The 25238-nt window shown below is 38.7% G+C and overlaps 1 protein-coding gene across 2 annotated transcripts; it reads right to left on the bottom strand.

Annotated features, from left to right (window-relative positions):
• Window positions 1-2758: 2758 nt before the first annotated feature.
• Window positions 2759-9734, bottom strand: LOC112842501 (uncharacterized). Of its 2 annotated transcripts, none has more exons than XM_025899189.1 (2): window positions 7983-9734; window positions 2759-3868 (listed from the first exon to the last, which is right to left on the bottom strand). In XM_025899189.1, exon 2 carries the CDS (start codon window positions 3690-3692, stop codon window positions 2772-2774), a length of 921 nt encoding a protein of 306 aa, XP_025754974.1. In that variant the 5' UTR covers window positions 3693-3868; window positions 7983-9734; the 3' UTR covers window positions 2759-2771. The 2 variants fall into 2 exon arrangements, with proteins under 2 accessions (XP_025754974.1, XP_025754973.1); XM_025899188.1 differs by lacking the exon at window positions 7983-9734 and adding an exon at window positions 4172-4599.
• Window positions 9735-25238: the final 15504 nt, after the last annotated feature.

Here is a 25238-nt window from a genome sequence, read left to right as displayed (position 1 = left end):
CGTCTTTGCTGCACGTCTGAAGACCTACTTCCAGAGGCACTGCAGAATCCAGGTCAAAAAATGGTACCACCTCGTCGACCGCCAGACCGTCTTGGGTGCAATCCAGCGTGAGAGCTACGGTTTCCAGACCTCCTTTGTAAACCGTGTTGGTGAAATCCAGAGTAGCACTGATGTCCAAGATTGGTGGTGGATTCCCGGGTCAGCAAACATTGCAGATATTCTCACCAGAGGGGCCAGTCCAAATGCCCTAACCGAGGACTCCGAGTGGCAGTCAGGTCCTAAGTTTCTTCAACTTCCTGAAGATGAATGGCTGAAGAAATCTGCCGGAGAAGTCGCTGCCCAAGCTCGAGAAAAGGTCACAAAGCTACAGAAAAAGGCTTTTGTTGCGGTCCTTACCAGAATCCACACCAATGCAGCTCAGGACTCAGTACACGCAGTCAGGAGTCCAAAATCTGCTACCAGAAGTCCTGAGCTGAGCACCATTTTACATCCGGCGTCTTGTGGTCGTTTTACCGGTGGAAGATCAAGCCAGGGACCAGCCCACCTGAGTGCAATCTTTCCATGTAGTGCTGAGAAAAGATCGAGTGGGAGGTGTCGCGCTGACCTAGTAGGTGTGGCTGTTGCTCTTCTCTTCCTCCTCCTGCCCACTACCTGCTCTGTGCTGCTGCTGATTAGACCTTGTGTGCAATCTATAACTAAGCACGGCCTGGTGTGCACCGCTCCGCCAGGTGAGCTGAATTAGAGCAATCAAGGGTGGGCGTGCCTAGTATGCCTTAAAATGCATGCAGCAGTCATTTGACCTGGGTGCGACATACTGAGAGGACAGCAAACGAGGCACAATCCACTTTCCACTGTGAGGAAGACTTTGAGCTAGACGGGCTATCGGTAAGCTCTTGGACTCATATTTTCTGCTTATGTTTGGGACCTATGGAAGCTCAATTGTGGAAATGTGTTTATGCTTTGGGAAATAGTTACTGCATTTAAGTTTAAAAAATTATATTGATATTAAAAGGAATGTTTAAGTTTGAATAAATTGTTTATGTAGATAGTGTTTCCCACATATTTATGTTAATTAATACTAAAAATAGCTATCCCAAATCCTTGGTTAAATCTTAAAACTAGTATAAATGTGTTTGGTTTAATTTAAGGAAAATAATTCTTTGTAAAAGAGTCCTTGGTTAAAGTCTCTATTAAAATATTTGCAAACTCTAAAATGTATACTTTAAAAATGTAATTGTTTGTAAAAAGTGTAAAATGCAAGGTAGACACATTTTGTATATTTAAGAACCACAGTTTATTTCATTTTCGTTGTTTGAAATTGCTCAGCTCTGTGATTAAAAACCAATGAATGTAAAACTAACTTAAACTGGGTTAAATTATAGTTTAGCTAAAGCTAAATACTTTTGTCTATGTTAAATGGCTTTACTGAAGTGTATATAATTTTGTTATTTTATTTGTACTCTGTATAATGCATTTCATTTATCTGAATGATTAATGAAATGTTCTTTATTTTTGTGTTTAAAGGTTTTTCACCTATCTAGCAAAACCGCTACCTACCTGAATGAACCTAAAACTGGTCAAAAATAAATGGAGTGAAATTCAAAGTCTGGTCTTTTTCAAGTGTAGGCTCCTCACAGACAGAGAACACTTGACAGTTGTGTCATTCTCTCGATTCTAGGATTGTTGGTGTTGGCAGCGGTGACGCAAGAAAAACTCGGGTCATTGCGAATTTTAGCTTCTTCGTTCACAAGTTTCACAAAAAATGAAAATGGAGGATAAGACACTGCATTCTCTGTCTTGAACCTCGAGGCAGCTGCAACCCATTTCTCCTGAAGGTTGTATGGGAGTTTTTCCAGAATCAGATTCACCCCGTGGGCTGTATCGAGGTGTGAAAGGCCTGGGAGATGACCGCTTGTCTTTGCAGCATGAAGTTCTAGCAGAAGATCCCCCAATTCTCTTAAATGCTGGTTGTCTCTGTTCGTCAGCTTCGGAAAATCCTGAATTTTCTTTAAAAGTGCATGTTCAATGACTTCTGGTGCACCAAAACACTCTTCGAGTCTCTGCCACACCATCTGAAGACCTGCAGTGGGATTGTTTATGTACGCAGCCCTGACTCGCTTGGCTTGTGCTCAGGGCTGTTCGATATAACGATATATATCGGATGACGATAGAAAAACGTCTATCGTTTCATTTTACGCTATCGTTTGTTTCGTGGTGTCGCAAAATAAACTGTTTACGGCAATATTTTTTCATTATTTTGATGGTCACAGTAGTGGCTATATTAATTTCCTAAAGTTCTTTCTTTCTCTTATATTTAATATAACCACATTACAGACGGACAAGCGCTTGTTTTTATGCGTTGTCGTTAGCAACAACGACGGTAAAACCACCTCGTGTCCGCTTGTTTATTTTCCACATAAACCTTTCACAATAAAGCTCAAGATCCTGTTGAGACTTTTCAAAATAAACTGAATCACGTGAAAGATGCAGAGTATTTACGGATGAGAAGCAAAAGAGCTGTCAGGTGCTAAAAAATAAACCTTCGACTCAAACGTTAGAACAGGCTTTTCCCCGCAGCACGCCGTGTAATAAATACTCACAAAGAAAACGGCGGCCGTTACAACCTATGTCTAAAAATGTATTGTTTCATGCATCACTTAAAACACTCGACTCCAGGTACGTGACGCCCAGCTGGAAACACTTCACGCAAGTCGAGCTGCCCGACATTCACAGAATTTACAGAAAATGTTACATTTTTGTGATTTATATCGTTATCGGACGATAGATGTCTTAATATCGGGATATGAGATTTTGGTCATATCGCACAGCCCTACTTGTGCTGCTGATTGTGGCCCGAGCCATTTGGATGGCAGGTCTAGCTCTTCTTGAGGTGTTACATCCAGATCTTGAATTGCACTTAGAAAGGAAGCCTTCCAAGCCCAGTAACTTTCTTGTCGATCATCAAACCTCAGCAGGCCCAAGCTGATCATCTCCTTTCGTATCAGGTATCTCGTTAGATCAGACGTGTCAGCATGACTACTCCTTACAGGTGTAGGTGTCCATACCTTAGACTGAGGATGGTGAAATCGATCATTGTTTGTTGGCTCGCCTCCATAGCTCCAGTTGCAAGATTCTCTCTTTGGGCTCAAAGCATGGAAGACTGGCAAAGGTGTGAATTCTCGGTTTTTGCTCCTACTGGGCTGATGGATACTTGGTTCTTTGTGAGCCTTTGGTGTTGCATCGATGGCCGTGGCTGGCTGTTGCACCAGAGAAGATAGGAGTTCTGGATGATTAACTTGTGGAGTCTGCAGATCGTTGCCGAGTTCTGATTGTTGCTGCACATACTCTTGGACTCGTTCTATTGGGCTGAATTGCTGCATGTCATCCAGCTGGGGCTGTTGTGGATGCTCACTCTCTTGCGCAGACGCTTCCCAAGCTTGAGCCTCAGCTAGTGCTGCTGCAGCTGCTTTCTGTGATTTGAGTATGTGTAGCTCTGCATCCAGATCTGCTTTCTTTTTAAGCTGCTCGGCCTGTTGTTTTAGGATGCTGGCTTCCTGCTTGGCAAAGGAGAGCTGAGCACGGGCAGCTTCTGCTTTTGCTCGTGCTCTGGCGGCAGCAGTAGATGACGATGTAAGCTGGCTGGAACGTAAAGAACTGGACACTTTTGACCTTGTTTCCAGCGTCTCATCCATCCTTGCTTTTAGAGAACTATCTGGCTGATGAGAATGATGCTTTTTTACTATTCTGCCCTCCCTGTACGTTGATGCCCAGTTTGGCAGATAGATAAACAGTTCTTCAAAAGGAGAGGCAAAGGCTTCCAGTTCTCATTTCAGGGTTTATTTGTCTCCCTAATGAAGGCACTGTAAAACTACAAATATAAGAAAAGCATATTAAAACATACATTTGGAACATAATATATTTCTCACATTACAAAGTACAGACTGAAGACTTAGCAACTTGAATTACAGCTGGTATAACCAAGAAAAATAAATGAAAATATGTAAACCCCAAATCCCGCTAGCTTAATGCTAACTTATAATGGAATTTCCCATTGACACGCTAACACAATTAGCATCGGCAGTGCAGCTAACATGCCGGCTTCAAATATGAGAGTCAACAAACCAATTTAGATCACATGCTTAACATGAACACAGAATATAATCTTACTTACAAGCATATATTTCTCATGCTCTAGTACAGCCAACTTCAGAGCTAATATTTTATGTGCTGGTATCAACTTAGCCAGACTCCATGAACTTTTCCTGTATTTATTAGAGAAAATTGAGTACACAAACCCGCTTCCTCCCCCTAGTGGGGTGGTGGAGCTACTGCACCCAAGCAGTGGCAGCACACCCTGTGATGAATCTGATTAAACATTTTAATTGTTTGAGAGCACTAATATATTAGTGTATACTTATCTATTAGTAATAGGTTTTTTAAAAAGTTGTATTTCACAGGAGAGAACCTGTGTTAAAAGATTGAAGAAATTCTCTTTGAATTTAAGCATACATTCTTTGTGTTTATTCTGCATGTACCTTATTATATTGCATAAATGTCAGTTACAAGCTTAAATATAAAGTTGAAAAAGTGTAATTGCAACCAGGCTATTGTTTAAGTAATTGCGATTAATTACAGAAAATTGTGAGATTAATTAGTTTTTTTATTTTAATCCAATGACAGCACTAATATATATATGTATATGTATATAACAGTTGATGTAGAGATGTGTCTGGGTTCTAATCGGAGGTGCTGTTAACTTGTCTTTCTGAGGCTGGTGACTTGGATGAATTTATCCTCAGCAGCAGAGGTGACTCTTGGTCTTCCTTTCCTGGGGTGGTCCTCATGTGAGCAGTTTTGTCGTGGCGCTTGATGGTTTTTGCAACTGCACTTCAAAGTTTTAGCAATTTTCTGGACTGACTGACCTTCAGTTCTTAAAGTAATGATGGACTGTTGTTTCTCTTTGCTTAGCTGATTTGTTCTTACCATAATATGAATTCTAACAGTTGTCAAATAGGGCTGTCAGCTGTGTACCAACCTGACTTCTGCACAGCTCATGGTCCCAACCCCATTATGGCAAGAAATTCCACAAATGAACCCTGACAAGGCAAACCTGAAGTGAAAACCATTTCAGGTGACTACAATTAGCAATTTGGATAGATGTGAGCTTGACTGACACATTGACTCATATTGGACATATTGTAGTTTTACAGCACCCTTCACAGTAAATAGGCATGTACATGTACAGCTAAAGTCAACAGCAGACTGTCCATCCAACTCACTACAGATGTATGACACCCAGAGTTGTTTGTCCCACATCCACTACTATAGCAAGGACTATGAATTTGAATTTGGAGGGATAATGTAAGAAGTGAAACATGGGTCTAACTACTGTTTCTTCTAGGCAGAGTCAGGTTGTTTTTTTTGTTTGTTTGTTTTTTCATCTTTATCAGCACAGGTGCAGGTAATTATCTCTTCTTTTTGATTGAACATCAAACTGTGTGTGGCAATTCCTGCAGAGTGGTGTACTGAACCTTTTTATTCTTTAAGAGAAGGCAGACAGTACCGATCAGTGTCGTAGCCCCCTCTTGAAGAGACATCCACCTAGAGAAAAATATTTTACTTTGGTCAATTTGGATTTTGATACTGAGGGTTGTTTTTAACCTGTAAGAGATTTATGCTTTAGAAGCTTGTAGTAGACCTTGTCAACTCTTCTTGTGATACCGAGCATCGGCCCTTACTTTGGAGACAAGTAACTAAAAAACTGGAGTCTGGTAAAGTGAGATATTCTAGGACAGATAACCAAGGAAGCATTTTCATTTAGTATATTTATGACTTGCTTTGATTCAAAGTTTTTTATTAAAATCCATATCATATAGTGTGGATTTTTTACTAGTACTACTTACATTTAGTAAGTGGTGTGTGTGGTGCAATAATTGTAAGGTGGGCATTTGTGCACACCTGCCTTGCCTGCTTGGTGCCTCAGATCATAGTAAGAAACTTGGCCAGTTCTAGACAGCCATATATGAGGGAGCAGACAGAAATGTAAAGGGGGCACCTGGTGGCAATGGAAGCGAGAAAGGTGTGGGGGTTGGGTGAGGTGCTCTGGATTAGGGGTGCCACAAGTGATTATTTTGATAGTCGACTAGTCACCGAGTATTTTTGCAATTAGTTGACTAATCAGATCATGTATCCATTGGATGTAAAACGTACAGCTTATTGCACTAGCATGCATCTGTACTTATATAACTATCATTAGCTTACAGCTTGAAGTGTTTAAGGTATGTGCTAACTAAAAATAAAGACAAGATGATAGTTTATTAAACGTGTAATAAAATTTGCAGATTGTCTTGCTGGAGTTTAATAAACACAGCTGTCCGCTCCTTGCTATCTAAAATATAACAAACAGGACACTGGAGTAAATTCTGGACCATCTCACACTTCTGTTTAATCAGTTTTCTGTTTGATGTTTATTCAGCTGTGTGAAAACAATAACTTTAATCTCACCCAAACCGATTTACTCAGAAACAAATAAAACACTGAAAAAAGCCAAACAATAACATGTTTAAGTTATCTAAGTGACTTATATATCATGTTTAACCGGAGTAGCCAAAGACCACGGAGGTCTGAGAACGATGTGCCAGGAGGTCGCTGTTCTCGCCGGCTCTAGTGAACCCCCAGCTAGCTATCGAGCTAGCCGGGGGTTCACTGGTGAGCTGGTGGGTAACAGACCTGTCCGAAAACATCTGAGCACTTTTTGCACATATCGGAGCACTTTTGCAAATATGTGATGTCTTGATAAATCGAGCAGATATTTGAAGTTTACACAGCTACACTCTCGCCTGAAAATATCTTAAAAGTTTATTTTGTGACCCAGAAAGAGTCATGTTAAAACTAATTTCCAACAATGGCAAATTGGCTGGGCCGCGCTATGAATTCTGGGATAGGTTGGGCCATGAAGGATACACCCGACCAATCCTTCAAATCTGGGGAAAAGGAGGATGCATTTGTCGGTTGCATTTGGGGGAGTCTTCGAATTTGGACAGCCTTCGTCGCATCACTGTGACATAATCGGCCTAAAAATGCACCCTCCGAAGGCTGCGGCCCCTAAATTTGGACACAGCTACGATACCAGAGACTGCTTCTTCTTCTTCTTTGGCGTTTAACGGCAGTTGGCATCCTTGTACATGCATTTCTTCCATCTTTTTTTTAGTCCCTTATTACACTCTTAAATCCTACTACCTATTCCTCATCTTTAAGGATCTTACAAAGCTTCAAACAACACGCTGTCTATTAAATTAGTCATTGACGATTTTTATAGTCGATATAATCATGACTATTCGACTAATTGTGGCTGCCCTACTCTGGATAACTGTTTTTGTCATGTAACTGGATTGCACTTTGTCAGGCCACTACCCTAAGACCGGACCAACTTCGGTGTCTCACCTGAAGGCTAGGCTTCTGCTGGTCTAGCTTTTATGGTCACTAAGACATGCAAATCCCCTGACCACATTAAGGTGGTAATCCCTCAGGGGGAAAACAGAAAAGCAAAAACATAAAAAATAAAATGAAATATTGCTAATCAGATTCTAACAATTAAAAACAGAACATTTACCTTAATTGCATAGCCTATATCGAATATATTCAAACCCAACAATAACACTTCTCACTATTGCCAATATTAACAAAACTAAAAAGAGTAGGCCCAGTTATAAAAAAAAGAGAATTTACAAAGTCTTGAAAAATAAAACTGAAAAATAGAATTAAAGAATGAAATAAAATATCCATCCAGATCTTTACAACCAACAACATAAAATCTATCTCAATTGGATGGCCTAATTCAAATAAATTTGCAAAATGAAGTAAGAATAAAAAAAGACCTCTTACAAAACTAAAAAGGGTTGGTATAGTAATAAAAAAACAACAACAACATGTTTATCGCGGTTTCATGAAAAATCAAATTAACAGAGAGACATTAAACGCACCTCATCGCCTGCTGTAGCTAAACGGGAGAAAGCACATTCTTCGCAGCTTCATCTCAGAGGTAGGTTAATAAATTGGATTTAACTTAACCACAATACTTTGACACGAGTTCTTTATAAACTTGAGTCCAGCTTGAAGGCAGTGGGAAGATGTGTCGCATGGGTGTTTAGTTAGGGGGAGGGGGAGTTCTCCGCCGAGTGCTGTGCGAGTCTGCGCACAAACAGTGCACGGAGGCAAAGAGTGAACGAGATGTGAAACCTATCATCTCATTTGTGGCTTTTCCAGCGGATTTTTCAACTACTGTAGTAAACCTTGTCCATATTCAGTTTGTGGGTAATCTATTATTTTCTTTCTCAACTTCTAAAAGTTCGACTTAAGGGAGCAGGACGTTTGTTTAAGGGGGCATTGCCCCCTCTTGCCCCAGCTTATAGCAGGCCCCGGTAAGAAAACGGAATTAAGTTGACTGCAATCTGCAAACTACTGACATCTAGCAGTGAGATTTTCTACACTATAACCTAAGAAAATAAAAATAAGGTAACCTAACACAAAAAATTCTAATCAGGATCAAATAATTATCTGAAAATGTTATTAACCAAACGCTATTCCTACAGTGTTAAAATACAACAGCTAAGAGACAACTGTTCAAATGAAAAGCACACCAGGATCTGTCAGCCAACCATTAATGTAATGGTTGGCTGGATTCTTATGTATGCATAAGGAGCATATGGAGCATGAAGCTAATGTCATCCACACTTGACTTTTCTCATGACCCCTGGGTGAAGAAGCAAAGGGATATTTGTACAAACTGACCACAAGAGCACTTACAATAAACCAAACACTAATGATTATACCAGCAGCTTTAGACAGATCGGGCCAGTTGTATCTGAGAGACAGTTTTATGGCTCCCTTTGCTCCTATCAAGAGCTCAAGCAATTTAATCCTTGTTTTGTAGCTTTTGTAATTCAGCTTCCACTCAAACACCCCAAGATACTTGTAATTACTGACAATAATTGAGTTTGTGTCGATGCGAAACACAGCTTGGGCTGGACGGGACTGGGAGAAGAGTGCATTTGTTGTGCTTGTTTGGCAAGACGACAGTGATCCAAAGCTGCAAAGACAACAAGCACAGCACCCATTTAAATGTTTCGTAAAGTGAAATTGAATGTGACACAACGAGAGGAAAGGGGAGTGGACCCCACAGCCTCCTCCAAGGCTGTTATAATTAACTCATGTGTGACAGATACAGAACTGATACATAGCAATGTTTATGACAGTGCTGAAAACATCACAGTGCCACATTTTCATCACTTAGTAATGTGTAACTTCTTTCTATTTGTTAGTTGTTGTTTTTTTTTACCTGCCTGCTTTTGATTAGAAAAGTTTACCACAGAACATTCCCTGATGGCAGACTGTGTACCCCAAGTGTTATTTGCATGCACTAGGGCAATATTTGTCAACCAGAAATATCTTATAGGACAATGATTGTATAATGCATCATTTTTAATTTCCTAAAGCAGCAGAAGCTTGAAGATTAAGTAGTATCTGATCAAATGATTGCTGGTTTAATTCCCTAGGATCACAATCTGGGTTGTGAAGGAGTTCTCCTTTATAAAAAGAAAATAAGCCTCCAACTGCTCTGGCGAAAACTGTAAAATAGGGAAACTCTAAAGCAGTGGCTATGGCAGCCAGTTCCCTGGTGTAATTTGTACTACAAAGTGAGTATCTGAAGAAAAGAAATCAGAAGTTTGTGCTCAGCAAAGTTAGTTTTTGTACAAATAATAATAATAATAATAATATATCAGAGTACAGTTGGGTGCTATCTGTTGTGGTTTTTTAGAACTATATTTACAGTATGTTTGAGAGGATCTGCTCTGCTGCAGTACAACAGCTCTTGGATGGTTGCCTAGGCTGCAAATAAACAAGTACAGTGCAGTGAAGCCTGCAGCAGAAAGTTTTTGTTGACCACAGTATAAATCCTGAAGTCCTCTAGAGTCATTCAGCTATGTAAATGAGCACTGGAGCACGACAGCCAACAACCAAATACACACAGGTATCGTAGGCAATGTCCATATTTTGGTTGTGGTTATTTATTTTAAGGCTTTGTCACAGCCAGTTTCTTTTGCCATGTGACTGTGTGATACTGTGCTGCAAACAGTGCTCTTTGGAGTCACCAGTCAAAGTGTGCTCAAGCTTAGATTTGATCCAAAAGGTGAAGATTAAATCTAAATTTGACTGTGAGATATGCAGTCACTTCTTAAAATGCTCCCAAAATTGATTTTTGAATTGCTTTTATTTATAATTGCTTTCTTGCTTTTCTTAATATTCTGCTTTGGGTTAGGGTTACCTTACATCCTGCAGCAACCAGTAAAGTTAGTTTTCTTTCTCTTTTTCTTGTGTCTCAATTGTGCCATATGAATAACAGTTATTACAACAGAGATAAATACATCAAATTCAAATGACGATTGAGAAAAATTCAGTTGAACAAATGTATAAATTCACCAAGCAGTAATACATTTAAACTCAAAAATACCATAGTACCTGGGATGATCTAAATTGAAACAAGACAATGAAACTTTGTGACATGCATTGTAGAAAATAATTTCAAAATTTTAAAAAAAGCAATCTGACAATAAAACTGAATCTGATCATTTTTCTTGTTAATTACTGGCAGCCTTTGAAATCCCTTTATGTGATCCTCAAGGGCCAAGAAATCTCTGAGCCTGTCATATTTAGCCCATATTACATAGGGGCCTGATATTTATACTTCTTAAGTATAAGTTATTAATCCTCATTATGTTGTACTGAAGCTCTAACCAACTGCTCTGAGATCTTTAACCTGGGGAGGCATGACTTTTGTTTTCAAAGTTGTGAAACTTGGCCCAATTTTGTCCTGGGAAAGAATTCACCCAGAAGAGATTGGAAACACACTAATTCCAGTAGGGATGTCTCATCCATATAGCTGTAAAGTTCAGTTCACTCTACTGACATTCAGGTCATTCTGTTGCATCTTCAGCATCACTCAGCAATTTTGTGGATGGGCACTCATTTTTTCAGTGAAGAGCAAACAACTAAAACAAAAAATAAAAAATTAATAAAATTACAGTTGTGGGTACCTGAGTATTTGGAAAGTGAAACAAATTTTTACGTGGTCTCTATACACCACCACAGTTTATTTTTAAAAACTCCAAATCTAGTTATTTATTGTCATATATTGACTATAAGACTGTAGTGAAGAATAAATAAAGAAAAGAACATATATAGAGAAATGCTTGTCATTTATTATTTATTATGTTAATATAGGTTACATTGACATCTGTCCTTAAACTTCTTTCAAGAGCTTGTGTGTTTCTCAACGTAAATTTTTACTACTTACAGGTAAAATATTTTAAACTGTCATTACATGATTTATTAGCAGAGATGGGCAGTAATGCATTACAAGTAACGCCTTACTATTACTTACTACTATTGCAAAAAAGTAATTAGATTACTGTTACTTTCCCGTAAGCACGCTGCGTTTCTGCGTTACTAAGACATTGTGATTTTGTTTGTGAGAGTGTCTCATGGCAATGACGTACGAGCGTGTGATGTCCGTGGCAGCAACAGATGTGTGTAGATTAACAGTGGATAATATGGAGTGCGGGAGAAAGTACTACCATGCAGCAGATTGGAAGTAATGACATTACTTTAAGTTTTATTCCGTAAAAAGTGACAAAAACATTAGCGTCCGCTTTACACTCTGCGTGGGAAGAGAAAAATTAAACTTTGAATCTGAGCAAGCACCTAGCATGCTGCCACGGAAATGTGAAATTCACAGAGAAACCCCCAAATCCCCCCACTGACATGACCACTGCGGTACCGAACAAATCACCACCGACCCCACTCCTGCTAAATAGGTGACAATAGATTTAAAAGCAACAAGACTTGGTGTAGTTAAATCTTTGATTTTATTTATTTTTTGGTGTGTTTTACTTGCATCTATTTGAAAGAGTGAGTGTAAACACAAAACATTATTTTATATGCTGGAATATGCAGAAAATAGGTTTAAATGTTAAACAATTTCTTCAAGTCAAAGACAGTTGCATATAATTTAATTTTTGTTTAATGCAAAGTGCATAATGTTAAAAGATTAAAACTAATAAAACAATTTTTGATTTGATTCAACTTTATATGATGGATTATGCATAAAAAAAATAGAATTGGGCTGAAAGGTCTATTGCTTTATTACATATTCAGGTTGTGTATCATGTTTTTAAAAGTAACGAAGTAATAAGTAGCTAATTACTTTTGGAAATAAGTAATCAGTAATGTAACAGGATTACTTTCTTGGAGAAGTAATCAGTATTTAGTAACTAATTACTTTTTTCAAGTAACTTGACCAACACTGTTTATTAGTTTATGTCATATTCTTGAGAATTTACCCTCATACATTTCTACCGATAAAATGTCTACTGAACAGATCTGCAGTTCCTTTTCAAAATGTTATACTGGTAACCATGCCCTTGTATGGCCCTTGTGTGACTGCACTCACATGTGTATGTGTGTGTGTGTATACTACTTTACTGTTAAATACCGAATTCAAACTTTTTTTTTTTTGTCAACTTGAAAGTTTATGCATATGGATTCAAATCCTTCCAAAACATGTATGTTTTTATTCTGTGTAATAACTAGAGTACAAGTGTGCAAAGACAGCAAGGCATGGAGGGAGGTTAGGATGCTTCTGCCCCTGTGATCTCCATGATCAGGCCAATGCAGTAATTGAGAAAATGGAAACATCTAAGGCTACGTCCACACGTACCCGGGTATTTTTGAAAACAGATTTTTTTCTATGCGTTTGCACCTTTCGTCCACACGTAAACGGCGTTTTCGGTCACTGAAAACGGAGATTTTTAAAATGCCTGCCAGGGTGGATATTTTCGAAAACTCCGTTTTTGCATTTACGTGTGGACGAGAAAAACGGAGAAAACGCAGCGTCAAAGGTGTGCGCCTTCATTGACGTCACACTGTGCGCCACGTTATTGTTTCGGTGAAATGAATTTCTACAATACTGTTACTGTTAATTGTACTCTCTGCAGTGTTTAAATGCTTACATATGCACACACAGTTACTGTCCCTCCACACATACCACTCGGTTCTGCTTCTATGCCCCAGCTTTGTTTACTATTTCCCACCGAGGCTTCTAGACTTCTGATTGGCCAACATTTCTACACGGTTAGGAATATATCGCCACCTGTTGCTTTGGCATGTTCCTAGCAGCGTTTTCCTTCATTTCTGCGTTTACGTGTGGACGGGATTATTTTTTAAAACGAAAACGGAAAATCTCCATTTTCAAAAATACCCGTGTACGTGTGGATGTAGCCTAAGTTTTTATTATTGTTAATTCTTATTCTTATTATTATAATTTGCTGGTTGCCTGCATGCCATATCTTCATGTGACTGTGAACATTTGCTCATTTTATATTCACATCAGTATGATGACATAGACAGCAGCTTAACAGAAACCAGAGGATGAGGCTGCAGTTCCAAAGAGGAGGATGCTGCAGATAAAACTGCCCAAATAATTACTATAATATCATGGTTTGTGAACTAGCTTTCCAAAAACCCTTTTCATTCTTGCTTAGTGTAAAACTGCTGGCTTGCACAATTTATTAAAGTGACACTGATATGTCGTTTAGCGATAGGTTGCTTTTACATTAATGATACTGATGTAATTATCCCTAACATGCACATATTTCTATGTACAATATTAGTCTGCAGTGGTTTATAATGCCTCAGGTTTGATTTCCTTAATTTGGCACCTGTATTTTGATAGTTACCTTGGTAATTGCATACTGTAGGAAATGGATTAGACAGTTTTTTAACTGTTGCTTATAAATGCCTTATCACTTGTCACTGCCATTTGCTGTTACATCCTGCTTGCTTCTGTCTCTGTTTGAGGGATAATTTATTAGAAATTATCTAGTAGCTATTGAATAGTTGCATTTGATTTGATTCTCAAGAAAAGTAATTACATGTTTATCGATTGTGCACAGGGGGTGACACGGGTTCCTTGCTGAGGGAATTTGTCATTGCTATTGCCGTTTGAATGCAGTTTGAGTGAACACACTGGGTGGATTCCTCTGTCAGCTGAAGCAGAAGTCACCCAAATGACTGTGTCTGTGGTAAATGGCTGTGGATAATTAATGGATCTTGACCACTCTCTGCACCACTTACTGGACATGCAATTTCTTTAACATCTGTTTCAGCTCACATGGGGACTTATACAGAAAATTTTTACTACATCATACCATAATACCTACTACATTCATTTTATAATTGAGCTCCTTATTTTATTATAGTAGGTTTTCCTTTATCAAGCTCCTCACTGGTTTGTATAGTTTCTATTTAGTTGACTACTGTGCCACAGTGTTTTCCCAACTGTTGAGATAAACAAGGTATTTCTTGTCCTTTGAACATCTTGTCATGTATGATAAGCATATGCAGTCATATCACTTAAAATCCAAATTGGAGTCTTATATTGATTCTAATTTGTTATTTATTGTATGGGAAATAAAATTGCCTGATGTAAAATGACTCTGTCCTTCACTGATTCGAATATAATGTTCCAGTGAAAAGACCTGAGCTTTTAGGTTGGACCCAACTAAAAATTCACAAATATGACTACATAGGCACAAATAAACACTCACAAAAGATTTTTTTAAATGGTATTACCTTAATTAATTATATTAAAATAATTATCAATGTCTTCTGACAAAAACTAATTTTGTGACAAAGGCTCAAGGAGTGCCTGCATATAACTGATCACCACTGATGGCTCCAAAAACAACCTTAAGGAGAACAATGAGAAACTGTAGTTGGTCCTCACCAACTGCACAACTAATACGTTAATCTGTTTAAATGTGATTGGCTATTGGATATAAAAGTAATGGTTTACTTAAAATTTTAAAAAAGAAAAAAATTAAAAGGTGCATGTGGCATGTAATTCATGTAGCATTTATGTGGCATACCAGCATAATAAGACTTATTAGACATGTACCTATATTAACTGAGCAGAATTTCTTTAATATATTAAACTTGAATTTGTTAGCGTTGGTCAAAAATCAAAGCCAATCAAGTTTAAGAGTGTTAATTTTAAAAGGAATTATGTAGCATGTAAGCTCACAAAGTCAGTAATGACAATCATCCTCATTATAGCAGGGCACATATGTACCTATAATAATTGAACATAATTCAGTTTTTCTTCGTTAATTATAAACTTGACTGTATTGTCAGAGATCACAGTTGATAGGTGCCACCACAAATAATGACATTAAGAGTCTTTATTACAGTTACAGTACTGTACATAGGTTTGCATTATGACTAAAAAAGAAAAAAAAAATCTCCACAGTTTCAGCCATACAAGTTTAATGTCACAGTGAATTTACAGTATTGTACTTCACACTGAATGGTAGTAATGATATGTAAACATACGAAAGGTAACTTTTTTCAGATTCATGATTTATTTCAATCATCGGCATGTTTGAATATTTTAAGTATAATGGTCACAACCAAAAAATAAAATAAATAAATGCAGCCTAGAAACACCACCAAGAGGTAGCAAGCATGTTTACCCACAGCACAATGAATTAGAAGGTGACATCAAATCTAAATATTAATAAGATCTCAAATAGTTGCCAACAATTATATAGTGTGACTTTAAAGAATAATCTCTGCTATTCTTGTGAAAGGTTATTAATCTCTGAGATCCATAGCCAGTGAAGGTGTACTCCTCCACCTAAATGAGTGCAACCATATTTATTTACAGTTACAGTTCAGGAATGTTCCATGGTTTGTACTCATTGTACCCATGTTCCAGAGCAAGAGGACTGTGAGGAATGAGTTCCACATTTGACAAAATTGGGAGTGGATTTGATTTGTGGGCTCTGATTTAACAAAGAAGCACAACATTAAGGAAAGACAGCACAACAGTCAGTTTCGGCGAATGGTACAGAAGGGAAAAGACAAATGACAGGGTTGCAGCAAACGTTTTTGAGTGAGAGAATAGTTATGCTGATGGGCATCCTCTAGGCCTGCTAATTAAAGTTACTATCACATTAAATATGGGCCAAATTTTCGAATATTTTTAGAGAGCCACCCCTCTTCATTTCCCAATTCATACAGTTACAGATTCTTATCATTAAGTGCTGGCATCATCTTCAGATCCTGAGGCATCCCTCTCTGACACCCTTCAGCTATATCTGCAGTTTAGCCTTTACATTACACACAATGCAGTACTGCAGATCAGCCAAGAATCTTTCTTTAATTCATTTGAACAACATATAAGTGCCACCGAAAGCAGCTAGAGAAAAACAATGATTTATCACCTGAAGAATAGCTAAAAATGGACATTTTCCATACCAGTAACATTGAAAGAAAAAAGTTCCTTCATTTCAGACCAAAGTATACCACAATGGCACACACAACCATCACCTTATGAAATGTCGTCTTTTTAAAGAGAATGCCAACACCGCCTTCGATTTAAAAAAGAAAAATACACACACACATACACAAGACACTTATTACTTGCTATGAAATTATCTTCACTGACAGCACACTTAACTAAACAAAAGGAAAACTGCCACAGGAAACCATAACTATTGTCTGTTGCTTCTACCATGACATAATATCCATTTAGGAGAGAAAACAATGTTGTTTTTGACTCTCTAATTCATTGCCATAATGTCTTCTGCCATTTGCTGGTGTTGAAGGAAAAATATGCAAACAAACAAACACACACACGCACACACACACACAGAAGGAGAAAGAGAGAGAGCAAAAAACAAAATACAATGAAATACAAGTAACACAGTACTACAACAAATCATTACGCCCTTTGATTTGATATCTTCATGTAATTATGTAGTGCAAATGTATGTATACCTGTTTTCCCATGAAGCCTCTAGGCTGGTGCTTGATACAAAAATAAAGGTCTTTGTCTAGAACGTCTGAACATCATGAACCCAACAGTGTGTCTGCATGTCAAATGACAATTCTGACTTTAAGGCTCTCCTTAACTTTTTCCAGATTCTCAAAAGACTGAACATGTGAAAATTACACATTTAGATAACCAAGACTGTTTTTTCCCTTCATGTAGTGCAAAGATTAACTTTATCTGGTGGAATCTTGTACAAAGCATGCTGCGCAGTTTGTGCTCTTTCATTTTGATCCATGCCATTCACTGTAATGTCAGCTTTTGTGTATGTGCAAGGAAACCAAAAGATGGATGCTGCTCTGTTTCCATGTTTCCACTTGATCTAAAAACATGTGAATATAATGCAGTAAAAGACATTGTTAATATAAGAATGTAATTTGAAACATGAGGAACTTATCCCAGCCTTCATGTTGGTCACTGGTTATGGGTCTTCCTCCACTGTTTTTGTTCCAGTCGTGCCAACAAGGCTGAGACGTACTTTCAGTGAAGCTGTTGCCATTCAGTAGTGTAGTTTCCAAATTTGATATAGCTCACCATATAACACAGATAAACACACAGACAGTGAGAGAGAGAGCACGATAACTGGAGAGATAGAAATACACAGGGATGAATAGAATAACAAAGTTAAAGTTTGGAAAGGAACAAAATAGACTGTAATAGAAAAGAATAGATCAGAGCAGCTCTTGAAAGAGCCTTAGGATTTGCTTCTAAAGAGCAGCAACTCTGTAGTTTGTAATAAGGTTGTAAGCTGGGTGGGAGAAGAGCTGAAAGTAAAAATATTCCCCCCATCCATTCATCTATCCATCTTTTTCCACGTATCAAATTCACAGTTGTGGTGAGCTGAAGCCTAGAAGATAAAGGGTTTAGAACTCCCGTGAAGAAGAGTTTCTTTGGATTTTGTGAATATTGGAGCCCTGGACCACAACTCACAATCACTGTTGTTATTGTAATTGACCTTTGCTTCACTGTAAATAAATGCACTGTTATTACACCAGTTCTGAGTCCTGCTTCTTAAGTACACTTGAAAATTATAGACTACGACACAAAGCAAAAGAAAAATTTTGATAACTACTAGCGATCTTTGTTTCCTAGTCATAATTTATATTGATCCAGACTTACTTAAACAAAGGTCTAAGACAAATTAAAAACTAGATGTTGCAGTACTTGGCTCATTCTTCTCCTTAGTGGGCCTCACCACCAATGTTGTAGGGCCGTACTTAGCTTGCAGCTACTTTTTCAAAATTTGAAGCAGAGCATCTTAGCAGCTGACCATTTAAGATTAACTTTGGACAAAATAATGCAAATGCTTACACACTGCCATCAAGCTGCCTGACCTGACTGACAAAACCACAGAACTGGATATCCACCTCTATGGATCCAAGAGGGTGTCAGGGGAAGGCAAAACATTGCAAATGTCCTTATTTTTTCTTTTGTGAACGTATCCAAATTTTAACACTTATGGGGCATTCATAAAAAATGAAATATCTTATTATTGAATAGCAAGTATGTTTATTGTATCACTGAAAAAGCAAGATTTATGTTTTCATTTGTCTTACATAGGCCAAGTTCAGAAGCATGTGGCCCTTTGTATTAAAAGTCCACCAAGTACATGGAGAAAGCAATGTTTTTGAAGCAATCATTCTCTTGTCATTCACTCAATCAATCATTCACTCAGGGAAAAATTCTCTACCTTTCTCTTTGCTGTTAACATGCAGAGTGTGGGAAAAAAACACAAATAAGTACCCTTAAACCAGTGTTTTGTATTTTGTCAGGCTAGATTTTGAATTCCATCACAGATTACTCTGCTTCTGCTCATCCTTGTTAGGAAGTAGAAAAAAAATGGAAATTTTTTACAAATGAAAGGTGACACCTGTCTATAATGAGATAGAGACAGAGATGAGTGATGAGTAATAAATGACTGCCACAGTATCCAATTTCCCAAACAAGCTTATATGGATGCATCATGAGAGAAGCAATGGCTGGGTTTTATTTCTAGCCAGTGCATGACTGATATGCATGGCTTACTTTTGTAATTGTCTAGGTGCATTGGACCCAAAGACGGACATAGCAATCTTTTCAGCCTAATAATGTAGTATTTGCTAAAATGGCTTCAGAAGTGAATTATCACTTTGGTCTCTGGCACAGGGATTCAGTCCTCACTAGAGATGAACATTGTAGTCACTTTACTTCTAATGCATCATGGAAGGCACTAAATAGTACGGACATATAATACATTCTCAGAAAGTGAGACCGCATGATGAAGGGCAACCTCCTGTTTAGGCTGGCCGTCCTGTAAGTAGAAGGTCACTTTTACCTCTCTGGGGAAATGGGTACAGCTACATGTGTCTCTCTGGGACCTGTGATTGAATAAATTCCTAATTATTTCGTGCAGTAATGGCATTGAAAGCCCTCTAAAGTCCAGCATGGGTGTCATCACTAGTGTAGCGGTGGTGTTTTTGAACCACATAAAGAGCAACTTTGCTGGGGCACCTTATCACATCTATTCAAATGAATTAGGTTGTTCACTTAAAGTGAAACACTTGCCAATATGTGCCCTAAATGGTCTCACTGTTTGGAGATTCCATAGGCTGCCTCTCCAGTGTCTTTTAAATTTTGACATAATGAATTGTGCAAATGGGGATAAAGGGGCTGTGGACTTGTTTGTGGACATGAAAAATTACTTGTATGCAATCTCAAAACAGACTTGAGAGTAATGTTAAAAAAATGTTAAAATCTAATATTTAAAATTCCACAGCCAGAGTCATTATTGTTGCTGTTTATACCTCTGATGTCTACTTCATCGGAGTAATGCTCCACATGTCAAAAAGCAAAAGTGGGTGACAAAGTGGGTTTATGAGTGTAAGAGTGAGTTCAGTGGCCTTTGTTGTAGAGATGGGATTTCCAGCTATTTTTAGTGAGCCGAGCCAAAGAGCCGGCTTTTTTGGCTCCCAACCGGCTCTTCAGGTTGTTTTGTTGCTTTAATTAATTTATTATTAACAACAATATAAAATTATGCACAAAAGGAATTACTAATGTAAAAAAAAAAAAGTGGTTTTATTTATATATGTTTATATATAAATATACACGGTGGCCCCTAGAGACAAAGCACGTACAAACTCCAAAAAGCACGTACAAATTCCAAAGCACGTACAAACTCCAAAGCACTTACAAACTCCAAAACACGTATAAATTCCAAAACACGTACAAACTCCAAAACACATTTCTAGCGTTAACTGAACTTCCAAAACAGAGCTACCTAGATACCCACATAAATTACACAATTGAAAGCATATGTGTATTGTTTGTATATTTATACACAAGCACTCATATATATTCAAATAATTTAAAAAAAATGTTCATTAACCTGTTACTACCACACACCAAATCCGCATGTTGGTAATTCCTGGCTTGTGTAGCCACTAGGTAACAAAAGCTCAACACTGCGCCTAGCATCCTGGAGCACTTCTGTTGTGTTTTGTACGTGCTCCGGAGTTTGTACGTGCTATGGAGTTTTTACCTGTTATGGAGTTTGTACATGCTTCCAGGTTTGTACGTACTTTGTCTCTAGCGGCCACTGTAAATATACTTTTATTTATTCACTCCACATAAAATGTAACTACCGCCCCTTCCCCCTCTTCCCAGCGCAAAGCACAAGGCTCGTGTGCGGAGTGAAGTGGAAAAATAGTGCGAGAGAGGGTGAGAGAAGGAAAAAAAAAAACCCACAGCTCCCAATAAGGTGCCGGCTCGCGTCATTCACTTCAAAGAGTCGACTGTAAGAGCCGTTTCGTTCGCGACCGACACATCACTACTTTGTTGACCTTCCCAAATCTGAATCAGTAGAACATGACATTGAATGTGTAATCGAAAAATCTACAGATGTATCATAATTTATCATGATTACAGTGGTCCCTCGCTATAATGCTGTTCACTTTTCGCAGCTTTGCTGTTTCGCTGATTTTTTTTTGCGCAATTTTCCTTTTTTTTTTCTTTATTTTTTACAGCGCATTGTGTTCTGCGTCCTGATTGGCTGTAGACCATTGTCAATCAATCTCGTGCCGTGTCTCCTGTACAGTACAGAATGCGTTCAGCTTGTCAAATTTGCATAAATCTTTGATCGCTAGCAGTGTGACTCTGAAGTGCTGTACTGTATGTTTTTAAGTTTTATCCCCAACAAACACAACAAGGCGACCGCCTTCGTTTGGCTCTCAGCGAAGGCGGTCGCACTTTTCTCCTCTCCTCCTTTCCCCTATCTTCCCTGCTTAGCTGCTTATGTCCTTGTCTTGTCTCGTGGTTTTTTTTCACTTCCCTGGAACACTCTCTCACAGTCTGTGTCTAAAAACGTAAAGAGAACTATGGATTTGATCAACTGGTCTCTGAATGCTATTGACACCCTCTTCTCAACGAGAAGTCTGGGCTCGGGAGAGCCCGAGTGCCCTGGAGGGACTTTCCCTGCCGGATACACGATGGACGGGTGGCAGAAATGGAGGATCGCGTGCCTGAAATGGAGGATCGTGTGCCTGGCGGGACTGTCGATCGAGGACACTGAAGATATCTACCTATTCGGAACCATGATAACAGGGTTCTTGCTGATCGGAGTTGGCTTGGCCCTGGCTTATCGGAGAATTAAGAAAGCGGAACCGGCTGTCCAAACCCCCACAAAGCTGCCCGCTGAGATTGAATTGACAGGACGAGTTGCGGGTTTTCAGAAAGGGCTCACAGACGGGGACATGGTCAAGAGCTTGGAGGCAATTGCGGCTGCAGTGAATACTCAGAATAACATCTCTGAGCGGATATTGGGACACATCAGGGAAGAATCCGCTCAAATCAACAACTATGGGCGGAAGCTGGAATACATCACGGATCAGTTGGCTGCGGTCGTGAGGTCTCAGAATCTGATCTGTGAGCAAAAGAGTGACAAGACCACGGAATTGAAGGTAAATAACATCATGGAAAAATTCGCAGCTATCCAACGGGAGATGGAGAGACCAGTGTCGGAGTGCTAAAAGAAACAGCTCGAAATTCTCATGAGTTGTTGGAAGAAAATCGCAATCATAATGCAGCTACACCTCCGGCGCCAGCTGCGGGCTCAAGGCTGGAGCCGATCAAAACAATCCCTGATAACGACTATGTTGAGACTGTTCCTTCCCATCCCATGCAAGGCCACCTGGGTTGGCTGGTAGACTGTTTACTTAGCCTGGCAGGGCAAAGGACACTGTCTCCGCTGAACTATGGACACGCACACACATACACTTATACTGATAAGCATACACTGATCCCCCTCCCTTTCCAAACGCCTTCGATGCTTGTTTCCTGCGGGGGAACACGGCGGGTCTATGTGCCACACTGGAATGATAGCGCTGTGCAGGGCGGCTGCTGTGTTCGCTTCGGATTACTCCTCACCCCCCACCCAACCCCGTGGCTTGTCATGTCCTTCATAATGTTGTGCTGTGGACATTCATGTGCTTTTTTGTGCAGAGGAGTTTTTTTGTTTCCTGTTCTCATGCTGTCCTACCATGGAAGCACAGCATGAGTAGGGGTCTCTTTTTTTCCTCTTGTACTCTCTCAATGTAATGTACATTTCAATGTTTTTTTTCTCTAATGCTACCAATCTCCGACCTGTATCCCCATGTAATGTCTGTGTTGTATGTGTAAGGTCGGGGGGGTCCCATTTCACTGCAGGGCAACCTGCATGTGACGAATAAAGCTTTGATTGATTGATTGATTGATGAAACGTTTTGCACCTTCAAAGGCAACCGTGGTTTCATTGTATAATACTGGACTTATTTTTCTACCAAGGTTTGAACCTTGAGAGTGTTTGACTATGCATATTTTAATTAAAAATACTTAGAGCATGTTTGAGTAATCCTTTTACTGGTGCATCTTTTTCTGGGCAGGGAACTTATGAAGTTCTAATAGCTGCTTATTGCTGACATGGATTAGCACTGAACAGAAGCTAATAGGATTTAGCACAATGTTTCTAGTTTTAGCTCAGTTGAATGTCAGGGATGATTTGAGGGGGATGACCATTATACCTTAATTAAGTCATTTTGCTCAAATAAATTTTGCACTGGTCACTCCTGGTATTTTGCATTTGATTTGCTGACTGGAATTTTCACTAAGCTGTGCCAGCACTGCTTAAACATTTTTCTTTCTTTCTTTTGTTTTTCATTTTGGATGAACATGACATCCCTTCCATGTTAAAGTTATGGATTACAGTAATGAACAGCACTCAGGCAGTAGTACATTAGTACAGTCAGACACTAACTGTGCCAACATTGTCTTAGGAGGAATCCTTAGGAGGAAGTAGCATTCAAGGATGGTTTGGTCAAGGGAAAAACATTGCAATGTCCTTATAATCATCCAACTAGTTTACAGTACTGACAAATAATTGGCAAAAAATTTGTTCAACATAGTTTAACCTGTTAAGCTCCATTGCCGCGGTACCGGGGTAACATAGCATTTTCAGTGGGAGAATTATTTCATCACTCACTCACACTTCTTCACTCTCAACTGACTGCAGGTTTCCCCAACCTTATAAACACTACATTTGCACAATGACTGAAACCAGCCCACTGAATGAACAATGGGCTGTGAGGTCAGTTTCTTGGTCATTAATATGCAAATTGTTATGACCATTGGTCAATGAACATGAGTACCATTCACAGAGAGTTGGGGAATGGTTGCTATCACTCCCACACCCTCTATGTTCTTAAACACATAATTTATCAGCAATGAAAACAATGTGCTCACTATGCTCCCTTGTGGCATTCCATTTTCTATTGGCAAACTTCCCGAATAACTCCGTCTTCCTACCATTAGAGCTGGGCGATATAAGATTTTTTCATATCACGATATGTTTTTTTCATTTCAGGCGATAACGATATATATCACGATATAAGCCAAATAACTATATTTGTAAGATTTAAATGTGCCGTTGCTCACAAGTAAAATGTGAAATAATCAGCAGCTTGTTGTGATTTAAATATTTATTTCCCATAATAAGTTCAACAGGGCAGATGTACTTAAAGAACATGAGACTTCAGTTTCAGATAAATAAAGGCAAATATTGCAAACTACACAAAAGGTAGCCGCTAAAGCGTTTAAGTTTCAAAATAGAACAAACAAAACAGACCACTAAATTGTCAATTCCACTTAGAAACAAAATATTAATTCTAAAAATAAATCTTAGTTTGTTTTACAGAAGAACAGACAAAATTGACTAACTTTTGTCAATATCAAATAAACTGAGAACTAAAAGGAAATTCTCAATCTCTCCTTGTTGTATAGCTTAGCTATTATCTCAATTAGCTGCTTGAATCCTTCATTTTCGACCGTGTTTATTGGTAGGCATGTCTTTAGCAAGACAGTAGGCTATGGCATTCGTTATGTCACTATGTCTCTTAGCTTTTTTGTCATATGGTAAGACGTTGGAGAAAGCCGACTCAATTGACTGTCGTTGCTTCGCAGGGATTCTCCTGGTTGTTTTCGATGACGAATTAGCGCTTTTAGTCTACGGAACTTCTCTGGCCCTTCCTTTCAACAATCTCTCCGGAATTGGAACCGTCATCTGTCTTCTCTTCGGTAACCTGGTCACCCAAGCTCTCGGTTGATTTTTCTCTAGCGGGCAAACTCATTTTCTCCATTAACCGGGCGGCTGGCTGCTTCCCAAACAAATACACATGTGCGGCTGGGCACTTGTGCTGTACGTAACAAGTCACGTGACGTGACGCTGTGGCTGTGATTGGTTCGGCTATGCGCTACTTAATTTGGATTGGCTGTTCTTTTTTTTTTTTAAGACAGGAAGAGAGAGAGAGACGAGGTCTATCGCAATAGTTTCATTTTTCTATCGAGAAAAAGTTATTTCGCAATACATATCGTTATCGTTCTATTGCCCAGCTCTACCTACCAAATAAATCCTTAATCCATCTGAACATTCGACCATTTATACCCATTTCCCTAATTTTAATTAATAGACCTTCTCACCACATCACATCATATGCTTATTCTGTCTTTGTAAACGGAATATTCAACGCATCATTTGTGTTGTCTACTTGCTGCAGTATCCCCCTATTTTCTGCAATTGTAATTTCTCTTCCCCTTTGAACTTCTTCACTAATATTATTTAAGCTATGAATTTCATTTATCACTATCCTGGGTCTCTGACCCAGCGTTTTCTGTTTACTTGTTGAGTTTTTAAGTTATCCTTTTAATTATGTTGTATAATAGGATTATCTTTTGGTTGCCTTAAGTTTAGTTTAGTTTAGCTATGTTTCACTTAGGTCTTCTGTGT

The sequence above is a fragment of the Oreochromis niloticus genome, linkage group LG15 (genome assembly GCF_001858045.2).
Source record: "Oreochromis niloticus isolate F11D_XX linkage group LG15, O_niloticus_UMD_NMBU, whole genome shotgun sequence".
In the NCBI taxonomy this organism is placed as follows: domain Eukaryota; kingdom Metazoa; phylum Chordata; class Actinopteri; order Cichliformes; family Cichlidae; genus Oreochromis; species Oreochromis niloticus.
The sequence above is the reverse complement of the archived record's forward strand: the minus strand, read 5'-3'. Positions and strand labels throughout refer to the sequence as shown.